The sequence below is a fragment of the Henckelia pumila genome, chromosome 2, assembly GCF_033568475.1.
Source record: "Henckelia pumila isolate YLH828 chromosome 2, ASM3356847v2, whole genome shotgun sequence".
Lineage (NCBI taxonomy): Eukaryota > Viridiplantae > Streptophyta > Magnoliopsida > Lamiales > Gesneriaceae > Henckelia > Henckelia pumila.
The window spans coordinates 84,143,971-84,159,656 of NC_133121.1; the positions used below are offsets into that span (position 1 = coordinate 84,143,971).

At 40.5% G+C, this 15,686-nt stretch overlaps 1 protein-coding gene across 1 annotated transcript; it reads right to left on the bottom strand.

The window, feature by feature from the left end:
* Positions 1 to 786: 786 nt before the first annotated feature.
* On the bottom strand, positions 787 to 1,500 carry LOC140877824 (uncharacterized). The gene is made up of 3 exons (XM_073281406.1): positions 1,262 to 1,500; positions 1,027 to 1,057; positions 787 to 948 (listed from the first exon to the last, which is right to left on the bottom strand). The coding sequence occupies exons 1-3, from the start codon at positions 1,498 to 1,500 to the stop codon at positions 787 to 789; spliced, it is 432 nt and encodes a 143-aa protein (XP_073137507.1).
* Positions 1,501 to 15,686: the final 14,186 nt, after the last annotated feature.

Here is a 15,686-nt window from a genome sequence, read left to right on the forward strand (position 1 = left end):
GCATAAATTGAGTATGGCATAACATTGATTGATGCTTCTAGATCTAACATGGCCTTCTCAAGTCTAACATTTTCTATAGTGCATGGGATAGAAAACATACCTGGATCCTTGCATTTGGCAGGTAATTTCCTTTGGATCACTGCAGATACATTCTCACATAACTCCACTTTTTGACATCCCTTCAGTGTTTGCTTCCTCTTTGTTGTGCACAATTCCTTCAAAAACTTTGCGTATCGAGGTACCTGCTTAATAGCATCTAGCAATGGAATGTTCACCTCACATCTACGAAAATTTTCATAAAGTTTCTTTATCCCTTCATCTTTTCATAAACTTACCTCTTGGCGCTTCTTCCTTCGATGCTTCTCCATCATTCGCCTTCGGTTCTTCTTGTAGCTTCTCCTTGGGCGAAACATCAACTTCTTTCTCCTTAATCTTCAACTCCTTCTCATTCCTTAGAGTAATGGCACTTGCGTTCTCTCTTGGGTTTGGAATTGTTTGGGATGGCAAAGCATTCGAATGCTGTGCTTCCAACTTATTGATTGCGGTGGCGAGCTGTCCCATCTGGGTGTTCAAGTTCTGGATACTTGCTCTTATTTCCTGTTGAAAATTTATAGTATTAGTAGCAAGATCCTTAACAATATTTTCGAGAAACTCACCTGGCGCTGGGATCTAAGGACGCTGCTGCTGTTGAGGATATGGTGGCCTATAAGCTTGATTGTGCGGTGGTGCTTAAGGTCCAGGTTGATTTTCCTGAGGGTTTTCATATCTCAGATTTGGATGATCCTTTCAATCAGGATTGTAGGTGTTGGAATATGGATCATACTTTCGATGTGGTGGTCCAGGAAATCCGTCAGTAGCATTAACTTGTTCGACCGATTCCTCTTGAAGAGTAGGACACATATCAGTGGCGTGTCCCATTGCAGCGCATATACCACATGCCTTTGCAGTCTGTCCATTCCCTACAGCCATTTGACGCACAAGAGACGTAAATTCAATCAATTATTGCTCAAGGGAAGAGACATTTACCTCATTGTTTTTCCTTGGTGCATGATCATTCCTGTTGGTGCCAAATTGTTGAGAATTGACAGTCATATTCTCTATCAGATTCCTCGCTTGAACTGGAGTTTTATCCACAAAAACTCCTCCACTGGCCGCATCTAGCATACTCCTGTCATGAGGCAACAAACCTTCATAGAAAAATTGAATTAATTGATTTTCACTTATCTGATGTTGCGGACAGCTATCAATAAGCTTTTTGAACCGCTCCCAGTATTCATGAAGTGATTCCCCTGTGTATTGCTTTATCCCATAGATTTCCTTCCTGATGTTAACGGCTCTTGAAGCTGGGAAGTACTTCTCCAGAAAAATTCTTTTCATCTCAGTCCAAGTCGTGATGGATCCAGAGGGTAAATAATACAGCCAATCCTTAGCAGCACTCTTCAAAGAGAAAGGAAAGGCCCTCAGTTGGATTTGCTCCTCTATCACTCCATGGGGTTTCATATTTGTGCAAAGTACATGGAATTCCATCAAGTGCTTGTTAGGGTCCTCACCTGCAAGACCATGAAAAGAAGGCAATAAGTGAATCAATCCAGATTTAAGCTCAAAAATAGCATTATTTTCTAGAGTAGGAAAAGTAATGCATAAGGCTTTTGGTTTGAATCTGGAGTGCCCAATTGTCTAAGACTCAAATTAGCGTTAGCAGCCATTTCTTGCTCAGGAATTTCAGTACGAATCTCTTCCTCTTACTCTTCCTGTCTTCTACGAGCTTCTCTCCTTCGCCTGTGTAAAGTTCTTTCGATCTCCGGGTCGTAGGGAAAGTCTTCTTCAGATAAATCACCTGAAAGCATGAATGAGAGAGAAAAACTAGAAACAAAGAAAAGAGAAGAGAGTGAGATTAAACAAAATAAAAAGAAAAAGAATACAATAAATTAAACACAGTTCCACGACAACGGCGCCAAAATTTGGTAGCGCTAAGTCGTGTCACGCCCAAATTACCCAACTCAATCAGATAACCAAAATATGTAGTAGTGTGAGTAGGGATCATTCCCACGAGAAAAGTGAAATTTATCTGTGTTCTTAAAATTACTGGAATAAAATAAAAAGGGATTTTTGGATTTTAAAAAATTAAATATTAATAAATTAGAACAAATTAAAATAAATTCTTCCAAGCCTTGTTATCGATCGACTACACCCTTGAAATTATTTATTCGATCATCGATTCCCTAAAAATAATTAATTCTCATTGAATATTCACCATTGAAAATTAAATTCTTGTTCCACCTTAATCGTAGTTAATTAAACATCAGCGTTCCAAATTAACCCTTACCAATAAATCAACCCGGATACCAGCGATCTAGATTTAAATTTAAGGTAGAATTAAAATGAGTAAAACTGATGAATCTAGACAACACAAATACCAGCGATTGTATTTAATCTAGTCAATTGTTGTTCCTACGATTTAACAAATTCACCAGCGAAAAATATTAAACGCAGTTGCTTCACCAATTAGATGGTTCAAACAATTACGGATTTGAATTCTAATTTAGCAGTATATTGTATAGCAAAATCTTAAGATGACCAATCTAAAAATCTCACAAACAAGCATATAATAAACCAGAACAACTTTTGATACTCAATAAGGATTAAACATTGAAAAATTCGAATCTCATGAATAAACTAAATCAAGGGCTTGTCTTCCTCAACCAAGTTCTAAAGTTTAGCTACAACGATTCATGAAAAACCAAAGAAAAATTAAAAAGAAAGGAAGAAATCTTGAGAAAGTTGGAATACAAAACCTAGCCGCCCAAAGAGAGATTCAAAGTCTGATAATTAGTGTTTGAAAAACGGAATAAAAAACCTATTAAAAGCTAGAGTCCAAAATAAAAGAGTTTCCAAAAATAAAAACTCCTTCCCGAACAACGCCTCGCGCTCGATCGGTAAACATTGGCCGATGGAGCGCGAGAAAAAATGTTGTCCTACTGTTTTTCAAAGTTAGGCAGCCGATCGATCGGTAAGATATTGCGGATCGAAAGGTCCAGAATTCCATCGCCTACTGCCTTGCTTCTTCTCATGACCCGCTCGATCGGTAGAAGTTGGCAGATCGAGCAGTCCTCTTTTCTTCAAAAATATCTTCAGCATTTCTCTTGCTCCATAGTTCGTCCATACGTCCTCCAAAACGCACGACCTACACAAAAAACTGGGAAACAGATTATGCAGACACAAAACATGAAATACGAGCAAAACACATAAATGAATGCAAAACAACAACTAAATGACATTAAAATATGCAACACAAACATAAGTATCACATGTCTAAGATATTTTGATTATTTTCAATTATTAATTGTTGGATTTTAATGTTGTTCGTGTGAATGATTTGACCAATTATTTGCATAATTTTTTGTTAGATTCTAAGTCGAAAGATTAGGAATTTATTTTAGTCTCGCTTCAACAATTAACACAAGTTTAAATCGACAAAAAATAATATTCGATTTATTGTGCGATTTTAGGTGAAAAAAATAAATTTCTCATAGAGATTGAATTCATTTGAGTTTGATTGGGATTAATAGAAATAATTAATTCGTTCAACTTGAATATGTTTAACAATATCTAGAAATAGTTTCTTAAATAAAATAGAAAAATTCACCGTGATAGGAATAAACATATTTCTTAGCTCTTGCCATGTGCATGCATAAATCAGCTCGGTACATTCGTGTGTCTTGGTCGTTTTGTTTGAATTGAATTCTTCTTTGATACCTAGTTACAAGATATTTTTCTAGTAATTTATTCTTTTAAATTATATTTCACATATAATTGAATCTTTATTGAATACATCACACTCCATTTTATTACATTGTCTAGATTAAGTATAAAAATCGAATCAAGGTAATCAACTATCGGTTTTTGTGGGACGATCCAAACTTAAACCTGGTTTATTATAATTTGACTTAGTACACTCGCTAGTTCTAACTGATTTTTTCGATCAAGTTTTTGGCGCGGTTGTCGAAAACTGATTAGTTGATATTAAGATTGATCATTTACTTGAAACTAGATCGTTATTTGTTAATTCAATTAATTTACTGAGTGTTGAACGTTTTTCTCAATTTTGATTCCAGGTTCTGTAACTTCGTGCATGAGACGCACTTGAGACACCAAGGACCTCATACCGCTATATTTGGAAATCGAGAGTACACTTTGCAGTATACAAAAATCTCAAAAGCAGATAGACTTAGTGCTTAAATCAGAGTCAAAGGACGAGCTTAAGACCGATACTATAGTAGCCCGACTCCTGATTAATCTAATCTACTACCTAAACGTGATTAAAGGATTCCCATTAGGGTTTAAGGATTTGAAATCAGATTCAGAACGATCAACATGGTTTCGAGGTTTCAAGTTTTGGGATAGCTCGGAAGCTCCGAAGAGTAGTTCGGAAGCACCGAACTGGTTCGGAAGCCAGTGTTGGTGATCAGAAGCACCGAATTGGAGATCGAAAGCTCCGATATTGTGTCATTCAGATAGGATATGGGTTTTCATTAGGTGATTGTACTTGAGAGAGTTCGGAAGCTCCGAAATATGTCTGCAGCAGTGTGTTGTCCAATCAGAGACACTCATTGTAGAGGGAGTTCAGAAGGACGATTGGTAGTTCCGAAGTGCGTTTGGAAGCTCCGAACTAGGGATCGGAAGTTCTGATCGTGGTCTATAAATAAGGCCCGAGAGTTCATTCTTTCTTGCCAATTCCTAAATATTCTCTCTCGACTTTGGGCTGTTCTAGTTGGTTTTGGGCGTGATTCAGTCGTCATTTTGAGGGTCGTTCGATAGCGAGGCGCTACAGGGATCATAGCATAATTGTTCCTAGGTTTTGAGGTCATCGTCATCAAAGGACTGACAACGGACGCAGGTATATCACTAGACTCTGATTAGCTCCAGTGAGTAGCTATTAGTCTAGTTAAGGGTTTTAGTAGACATTTAGTAAGACGATGATTGTCTGTTTATAGGCTTGGACTAAGGAGCCAATATCACTAGGCTGCTTATTCTGAGGTACGAACATACTATCCGAGATACCCTGGTTGAGTATGAATGTTCTATATTTGCATGATTTATATGGCATGTCTTATGTGCATTTGTTATGTCACGACTATTATGCTGCATGCACTATCACGTTGAGTCTACACCTCGATATTATCAGTAGAGGGGTTGCTCATCCCTGAAGTTTTTGCTGATGGATGCCATGGATTTGGGTCCGGATATTCTACTTATTTCTTAAGGTATGGGAGTAACTCCTGATGCGACGACTCAGTGTGCTACATACCATGGTGCCATTTGTTGATCAAGAGTTTCTATTGTGATAGATTTCCAGTACCCGATCATTTTCATTTAACATTCATAGCATGCGTATACTCATACTTTTGTACTGAGCGTAGTTAGATTTCCGGTACCCGATCATTTACATTTAAAATTCTGGTGCATCTTATTGTGATAGATTTCCGATACCCGATCATTTGCATTTAACATTCTGGTGCATCTTATTATTTGGGTTCCGGTGGAGGTGTGTTCCACTTTGGAAAGAAGAATATTTAGTGCAAGAAGTGTGAGGGACTATGTCCTACCAACAGATGGCGTGGGGCAGGTGGTGCTTGTTTCTGCTGTGGTTAGAAGAGTCACATGAAGAGGAATTGTCCACAGACAGGTGTAGTATCGACATCTGGCTCGGGTTCTCAAGCATCATTTCCGCATAGGTCATCAAGATAGTTGGTTGGGAGCACCAACGAAAGGCCACACATTCTTGAACAAGTCTTTCCGCTGAGCCATGATCAGGTTCAGAAGGAGAATGATGAGGTTATCGCAGGTACAATTTTTTTTTTGTGGAATTCCTTCTTTCGTTCTCATAGATACAGATGCATTGAATTAATTCGTTTTGGTACGTTTTGTTAAACGTCATAGATTGTCGTACATATCCTTAGATGTAGTACTTTCTATATCTACCCGGCAGTTTATTCGACTTTGGCTAAGAGTCTAGTCTTGGGTTGTTCGTTATAGTTTGAGGGCTCTGAGTTATCAGCGAATCTTATGATTTTAGCAATGAAGTATTTTTACTGTATTTTGGGTATCGACGTTTTGACCTCTTATCGAGATACTGTGGATTTTTATCAAAAAGTTGTTCAGTTTTGTCCAGTTGAGGGTGATAGTTGGTTTTTATATGGTGAGAGAGTGCAACCCCTTATGCCTCTGGTATCAGATCTGAAGGCTTGCCAAACTTTAGAGGCGGGTGGTAAAAGACTACCTGTAGTGACCTTGCATTGAATCACCTACTGACTAGCAACTATGTCATGCATTAATCTTAATTAAAAGATAAACACTTAAAAGAGTGAAACGTGCGGAAACATAACTCATAATATACATATCAACTTAATACAAAGCTTAAGTCAGTAGTGATATAACCATATCGAAATAACTTAAAGTAAACATTATACAGCTATATTGAATCCTACTATATAAAATATCCCCTGAAGGATCCCGCTCCTTACTCCTGTCTCAAACTCCCATCTCCGTCCATCCTGCGACTTGCCCCGTGGAATGGGGTGTCCAAGATAATAACTAGGACGTGAGAGACTAACGCCCAATACATAAACATGAGTAAAAATATGTATATGATGCATGCAATCGTGATGACTGGTAACGGGTCATCTAACAAGTCATGCTCAGTACAGGCGCCACATGAATGTTGCAACCTCGCGGATCAACCTCTGGGTACAACCACACTTGTCTAATACACCGGAGTAATCAGACATGCATGTTCCCGCCATCGCGGTACTCCCAGTGACAGAATATATACAAGTATAGAGCTGAGCGGCTCTATAATCAAGGTATATCAAAGTACATGCTCAACGTGTATGTGCACATGACATATGAATATGGAAAGAAGTAACATATATCATGCCACATAATAATGCCAAGAAAATGCAACATATAAACATGTATACTCGTTGGCAATCTCAGTCAATGTGTACGTACCTCTAGGCTAGTTCAAGTCTTAGCAGGACCTAGGTTCCAAACCTATATTCAAAAGTTCACCGTATCACTACACAAGTTCTATAAGCCTTAAATAAGCTAATAAGTACTCCCAAAACTTAATAATATTCCCGAACCATACCTTCGTCCGTCGTAAGTAGAGCCGCCAATTTGGGTTAGACCCGTCCCGCCACACAATTTAAGTGGGTTGGGTTGAAATTTTTTCAATCATACTAAAGGTGGGCCTACGTGGGTTAGACCCATCCCGCCACACAATTTATTTGTGATGAGCCAACCCACGGGCCGGCCCGCCTAAACCGCAACCCACCTTGGGTTGGGTTGGGTTAAGGATTTCCAGCCCGTTGGGATGGTGGGCCGACCCACCCTCGACCCGCCAAAAGGTGGGTTTTTGGTGGGCCAACCCGTCCTGCCATGGGTTGGCCCGTCTGACAGCTCTAGTCATAAGCCCTTTGGAGTCGCTAGTTCTGGAGGACTATAACAGCGCCTTGTTTTCCAGAACCTCTCTAAAAACCGATAGGACCGTCAAGTGTATACCTCATACTATATAACTGAAGAAGGAAATTCGGAAATTCGTAATTCATTCCTGAATCAACTCCCCTATTTATAGGCCAAGGATCGGCCATGTTCGGAGTCTCCGAACTCGGTTCGGAGCGTCCGATCCAGATCAATGCTTGCATGTGTGACATGTCAGGTTTGGAGCGTCCGAAGTCGGGATCGGACCATCCGAAATGCTCTATGCCCGACACTTGTCAAAACTCATGGCTTAGTCATTGAGCATTGTTGGCTGAAGTAGTTCGGATCGTCCGAACAGGGTTCGGATCGTCCGATCCTACCTTAACTTCGAAGTAAATATGCTAATCATCGGAGCTTCCGATTCACAGGGTTCGGATCGTCTGAACTGGGTTCGGACCGTCCGATCCTGACCAAACTTCGGAAGTCCAATTCTTGCTTGTAAAGCCCGATTCAGCCTTTGAATTGGTTAAATACTAACCCTTAATCATGTTTAACATGTTATTATCTAAACATGGAATATGGGTTACTACATTCTCCCCACCTTTAAATATTTCGTCCGCGAAATAAAATCTAAAGTAATGATCAAGATAATAATATGAAACATAAAACCATGTTTTATTATAACGAACTGTAATTACACTGATACATGGTAATCAATACTATAAAGCAAACAACTCAGGATATTCTTCTCGCATACGGCTTTTCGTCTCCCAAGTTGCTTTTTCAACGCCTCACACCACTGTACCATTACAAGTGGTATATTCTTATTCTTAAGCACTTTCTCCTTCCTGTCAAGGATACAGAGTGGTCGTTTGATGTACGACGGATCTAGCTCTAGCTGAACATCAGTAGGCTGGATAATACGTGACTCATCAGCTATATAATGTCAAAGTAACGACAAAAACATCATGTATACTGGAAATATATGGCGGTAATGCCAAATGATATGCAACGTCTTCGATTTTCTCCAGTATCTGGAAAGGCCCAATATAACGAGTTGATAACTTTCCTTTCAATCCAAACCTCATCACCTTTCTGAAAGGTGATACTCGAAGGAATACATATCCACCAGGATCAAACTGAAGTGGCCTGCAGTGAATATTCGCATAACTGGCTTGCCAATCTTGAGCAGCTTTGATCCTCCGCTTGATCAAATCTACATTGTCCACAATTTGCTGTATCAACTCTAGACCCTCCACTTGTCATTATCCCACCTCATCCCAGAATAATGGAGTAAGAAATCGTGGACCATACAATGCCTCGAAGGGTGCCATATCAATACTGCGATAGAAACTATTATTGTAGGCAAATTCGATCAAAGGTAAGTGATCCTGCCAAGTCAAGCTAAAATCCATCATCAAAGCACGCAGCATATCTTCAAGTGTATGTATCGTCTGTTTCGACTGGCCATCAGTCTCCGGATGATATGCAGTGCTCAAACTCAGAGTGGTACCCAACGCCTGCTGAAGACTACCCCAGGAATATGAGATAAACCGAGGATCTCTGTCACTGACTATGCTCATTGGAATCCCATGTAATCGCACTATCTCCTGTATGTATAAGTGTGTCATGCGATCGTAGGAATACTCCATGTTGTATGGAATGAAGTGTGCTGATTTCGTCAAACGATCAACAATGACCCAGATAGCATCACACTGACGTGAAGTCGTAGGCAAGTGGGTGAAAAAATCCATAGTCGCATGCTCCCTCTTCCATTGGGGAATCTCAAGATTCTGCAGTAATCCACCTGGTCATTGGTATTCAGCCTTGACATGTTGACAAACAAGACATCGAGAAACAAATTGATACACACTCCGCTTTATCCCCTTCCACCAGAATCTAGTTTGCAAGTCCTTATACATTTTCATGCTTTCAGTATGAACTGCCAATAGACTCATGTGAGCTTGAGATATAATATCATTCCTGAGCTCCGCATCATCAGGTATAACCACTCGATTCGATAAGCATAATAAACCATCTGTCTGATAATGAAATCCAGATGTATTAACCTCATTGGTTAGACGTGCCAAATGCTGAGTCTTAACATCAAATATCTGAGCTTCTCTGATCCAAGAGTACAATGTTGGCTCAAATAAAATAGTATACAAACGAATTCCATTTCTCCCTTTCTTGTGATTGAGTGTAAAACTCAGTGAACAACATTACTGAATTATATGAGATAAATCACTAGTCTGAAGTGCAAAAAATCTCACCTGCCGATTCAGGGCATCAGCAGTAAGGTTGGCAGAACCTGAATGATACTTAATCTCATAGTCATAATCTTTCAGTAAATCCATCCAACGTCTCTGTCGCATATTCAACTCCGCCTGAGTGAATAAATACTTCAGACTCTTGTGATACGTAAATATCTCAAACTTCTCGCCATATAAATAATGTCTCCAAATCTTGAGCGCAAATACAATGGCGGCTAACTCGAGATCATGCACTGGATAATTCGTCTCATGCGTCTTCAACTGTCGAGAAGCATAGGCAATAACATGGCCATGTTATGTCAAAACACATCTTAGCCCCTGACCAGAGGCATCAGTGTAAACAATATAACCTCCTAATCCAGAAGGTAGTGCAGTTATAAGACGTCTACGCAGCTCATGAAATGATTCCTCACAATCCAAGGACCATGTGAAGGCAACATCCTTCCATGTCAGCTGTGTCAAAGGCCTGGACAACTGTGCAAAATTCTCGATGAACCGACGGTAATAACCCACTAGACCCAGGAAACTTCGGATTTCAGCAACCGTCGTCAAACGAGACCAGTTAAGCACTGCCTCAATCTTGCTTGGATCCACAGATATTCCTTCACTAGATATCACATGACCGAGAAACACTACCCGATCAAGCCAAAACTTGCACTTGCTCAATTCACATACAACTGCTTCTCCCATAACGTCTGTAAAACAATACTCAGATATTGTGCATGCTCATTCATGTCGTAAGAATAGACAATAATATCATCAATGAAGACGATGACAAATCTATCTAGATATTCTCAAAATACTTGATTCATCAGATTCATAAAGACTGTCGATGCATTCGTCAAACCGAATGGCATCACTAGAAATTCATAATGCCTGTATCTGGTTGTGAAAGCAGTCGTATCAATATCTGAGTCTCGTACTGTAATGGAACAGGTGCATCCCTCTGTCTTTGACCATCTGGCCTCAGCTTTGGGGGCCCGTGACCATACTCATGGTCTTTTTCCCACCTGGATGGGAGAGTTTTTGCCCTCCCCAGGAATCAAACTTGTACCAGCAGGCTTAAGTACAAATTCTTCTGATTACTGGTACCAAGCTCAAGTGGTACCAGGAATCAGAATAATTTGTACCTAAGCCTGGTGGTATAAGTTCGATTTCTGGGGAGGGCAAAAACTCCCCCAACCAGGTGGAAAGAAGACCATGAGTATGGTCGCGGGCCCCTATAGCTGAGGCCAGATGGGACAGAGGCAGAGGGATGCACCCGGTCCATTACACGTACCCTCATCTGGTGGTATTCCGATCTCAGATCTATCTTCGAATAGACAAAAGTACCCTGTAATTGATCGAACAGATCATCAATTCATGGCAAAGGATACTTATTCTTGATGGTGACATGATTCAACTTCCTGTAATCAATACACAACTGCATCGATCCATCCTTCTTCTTAACAAACAAAACAGGTGCTCCCCATGGAGAAACACTCAGGCGTATATATCCCTTATCAAGCAAATCCTGCAACTGTTGTTTCAATTCTCTCATCTCTAACGGTGCCAGATGATAAGGTGCTCGGGATATAGGCGTTGTTCCTGGTATCAGATCAATACCAAATTCAACCTCTCGAACCGGAGGAAAACCAGGAATATCGTCAAAGAATACATCAGGAAACTCGCTGACCACGGGTAACTGATCAATACCTGGACTACTCGTGGACATATCAACTGCATATATGAGGTAGCCCTCCCCACCTGTCTCTAAGACATGACATGCCTTCAGAGCCAATACAAGTGACATCGGAGGTCGTGCTCCATCACCATAGAAGTACCAACTATCACCCTTATCCGAATGAAACTGTACCAGACGCTGATAACAATCCACAGTAGTGTGATACAAAGTTAGCATATCTATTCCCAAAATATAATCAAAATCTGTCATCGCTAGAATCATCAGATTAGCAGACAACACATGATCCTCAAACTCTAGAAGGCAACCCATCACTAGACGCTTAGTTACTACCTACTGCTCCAGCGGAGTAGACACAACTAAATCCAGATCTAATGATACATAAGACAATCTATGTCTCTTAACAAAATGGCTAGAAATAAAGGAATGCGATGCTACAGTATCAATTAAAACAAGTGCAGGAATACCACATAACAAAAAGGTACCTGCCAACATGCGATCGCTTCCCTCTGCAGCCTGCTTCTGAGAAAGAGCAAATACCCGCCCTTGTGTGCGTGAGCAAAGACTAGAAGAACTAGGTGGTGCTGGCTGTTGACGTGGATGAGTAGAAGCCTGAAATCCAAAATGTGATCCCAATCCACTAACAACTCCCATACGAGTAGGAAAATCTCTCCGCAGATGCCCTTGCTCGCCACAAATAAAAAAAGCACCAGATGATCTCCGACATGATGCTGTAGGATGCTTCCCACCACAGTGAGTACAACGATCATCTTTCTTCTTCTTCCCAAATCGGAACATACCTCGTGAACCACAAGAACCAGAAGAAGTAGTAGTAGAAAAAGAAGTAGAACCAGACTGCACAACAGATTGAGCCCCAGACCCAAATAATCCACCAGGCTGTCCTGACATCATCAGCTGTGCCTGCCTATTGCTGTTCTCCACTTGCCAGAACCGATTAACCAGAGTCTCATATGATGTTAGATCATCACAAACAACAACCTGATAATAGATATCCTGATTCAAGCCTTACAGAAATAGATCATATTTGGATGCATCACTCTCATTGATATGGGCACTGTAAGGTAGCAGATCAATGAATCGCTGCTGATATTCATCAATAGTCATAGATCCCTGCCTCAGCATCAACAACTCCATAGATCGTGCCTGACGGACAGCTGAAGGAAAATATAATTTCTGAAAATGTTGACAAAAATCCTCCCAAGTCACTCGTCCTCTCTCAGTACGCGCCTGAGCAGCTTTTGCGTCCCACCATAATCGTGCACGTCCATTTAGAACAAACTCTAGAACCTCCATCTTCTGCTTCTCAGTACACTCGAAGGCTTGAAAAGCACTTTCGATCCTGGCCATCCAGTTTCTTGCCTCCTCGGGATTCTCGCCTCCCAACAAGGATTTCGGTCCTACTTGCATAAATTTATTGATAGAATAGGGACGTCTACCCTCGTGGTGATGACGATGCCTATCCTCATGATGATGGAGATGATGATGCCGTCTCACCTGGCCAACACTGCCATGGTTCTCATCTCCTCTGTCAGCCATATCTGAAAAGATTTGCATATTTCAAAAATCCCAAATGTGCAATAAAAATTAAACTAAAACTCAAATACTAATCTCAAAATCTAAGCATCTATGCATGTTCTGATACCACAAATTTAGTGACCCTGCATTGAATCACCTACTATCTGGCAACTATGGCATACATTAATCTTAATTAAAAGATAAACACTTAACAGAGTGAAACGTGCGAAAACATAACTCATAATATACATATAACCTTAGTACAAATCTTAACTCAGTAATGATACAACCATATCGAAATAACTTAAACTAGACATTATACAATTATATCAAATCATGTTGTATAAAATATCCCCTGAAGGCTCCCGCTCCCTAGTTTTGTTTCGAACTCCAGCTCCGTCCATCCTACGACCTGCTCCGTGGAATGGGGGGTGTCCAATATAATAACTAGGACGTGAGCGACTAATGCCCAGTACATAAACATGAGTAAAAATATTTATATGATGCATGCAATCGTGATGACTGGTAACGGGTCATCTAACAAGTCATGCTCAGTATAGGCGCCACATGAGTGCTGCAATCTCGCGGATCAACTTTTGGGTACAACCACACTCGTTTAATACACCGGAGTAATCAGACATACATGTCCCCGCCGTCGCGGTACTCCCAGTGACAGACTATAAACAAGTATAGATCTGAGCGGCTCTATAATAAGGTATATCAAGGTACATGCTCAACGTGTATGTGCACATGACATATGAATATGAAAAGCAGTAACATATATCATGCCACATAATAATGCCAAGAAAATGCAACATATAAACATGTATACTCGCTGGCAATCTCAGTCAATGTGTACATACCTCTAGGCTAGATTTGAGGCCACATAATAATGCCAGTTGTGAATGAATTCCCAGATGTGTTTCCAGATGAGATTCCAGGATTTCCTCTGGTGCGTGAAGTTGAGTTCGACATAGATTTGATGCCAGGTAATTATCCTATCTCTCGAGCACCGTATCATTTGGCTCCATCAGAGATGCGTGAGTTGAAGCAGCAGCTTCAAGATCTATTGGACAAGGGTTATATTCATCCCAGTATTTCTCCTTGGGGAGCACCTGTTCTATTCGTGAAGAAGAAAGATGGGTCTATGCGTCTGTGCATTGACTATCACCAGTTGAACATCATAACAATCAAGAATAAGTATCCTTTGCCTCGTATGGATGATCTGTTTGATCAGTTGCAGGGTACTTCGATCTACTAGAAGATTGATTTGAGATCTGTATATCATCAGATGCGAGTTCGTGACCATGATATAGCCAAGACAACATTCAAGACCAGGTATGGGCATTATGAGTTCTTAGTAATGTCATTTGGGTTCACTAATGTGCCGGCTGTATTTATGGATATAATGAATCGAATATTCCGAGAGTTTCTGGATAAGTTTGTCGTCGTATTCATAGATGATATCTTAGTATATTCACATGAAGTGAATGAACATGTGTATCATATGAGGTTGGTGTTGCAGACTTTGAGGGATAAACAGTTATACGCTAAGTTGAGTAAGTGTGAGTTCTGGCTGGATCGGGTGGTATTTCTTGGCCACATTATATCCAGGGATGGAGTTTTTGTGGATTCGAGTAAGATTAAGGCTGTAATGAACTGGTCGCGTTCGACGACGGTAGCTAAGATCAGTAGTTTTCTGGGTCAAGAAGGATATTATCGTCTTTTTATCGTGAATTTCTTGCAGCTGGCTCGACCCCTGACACAACTTACTCGGAAGGGCGTGAATTTTGAGTGGTCCTTAGAATTTGAAGAGAATTTGTGTGAGCTTCATAGACGGTTGACTTCAGCGCCTGTATTGACTTTATCGTCTGGATCTGGAGGGTATGTGGTGTATACGAATGCTTCTCTTTAGGGACTGAGATGTGTCCTGACTCAGAATGGGCATGTGATTGCATATGCCTCTAGACAGTTGAAAGTTCACGAGAATAACTATCTAGTGCATGATCTTGAGTTATCAGCTATTGTATTTGCATTGAACATATGACGTCATTATCTCTACGATGAAAGATTCGAGATCTTCATAGACCACAAGAGTCTCAAGTATTTGTTCACTCAGGCGGAGTTGAACATGAGACAAAGACGTTGGATGGATTTGCTTAAGAATTATGATTGTGAAATTAAGTACCATCTAGGGGCTGCTAATCTCACGGCTGATGCCTTGAGTCGCAAGGTGAGAGTGTCCGCACTTCAGACCTGTTTTGTGGTAAGTGCAGTTGAAGATTGTTGTTCTTCAGGATATACCTTCAAGCATAAGAAATGTATGCAGAGTATCCAGATGTTTGCGATCTTATCTGAGTCAGCTTTGTATTCTCGGATTAGAGATGCTCAGATGTCCGATCCTAAGACTTTGGCTCGTTTAGCCAGAGATGATAGTTCATCTGGATTTCACTATCAATCAGATGGTTTTCTCTGTTTTTCAGGCCGTATTATTGTTCCGGAGGATGATACTCTGAAAGACGAGATTTTATCCCAGACTCATCGTTCTAAGTTCAGTATTCATCCAAGAAGCAACAAGATGTACAAGGATTTGTGTACTAAGTTCTGGTGGAAGGGAATGAAGAGGAGTGTGTATCAGTATGTTTCGAGATGTTTGGTGTGTCAGCAGGTCAAGTTAGAGCACCGATGGCCTGGAGGGTTGCTTCACAATTTAT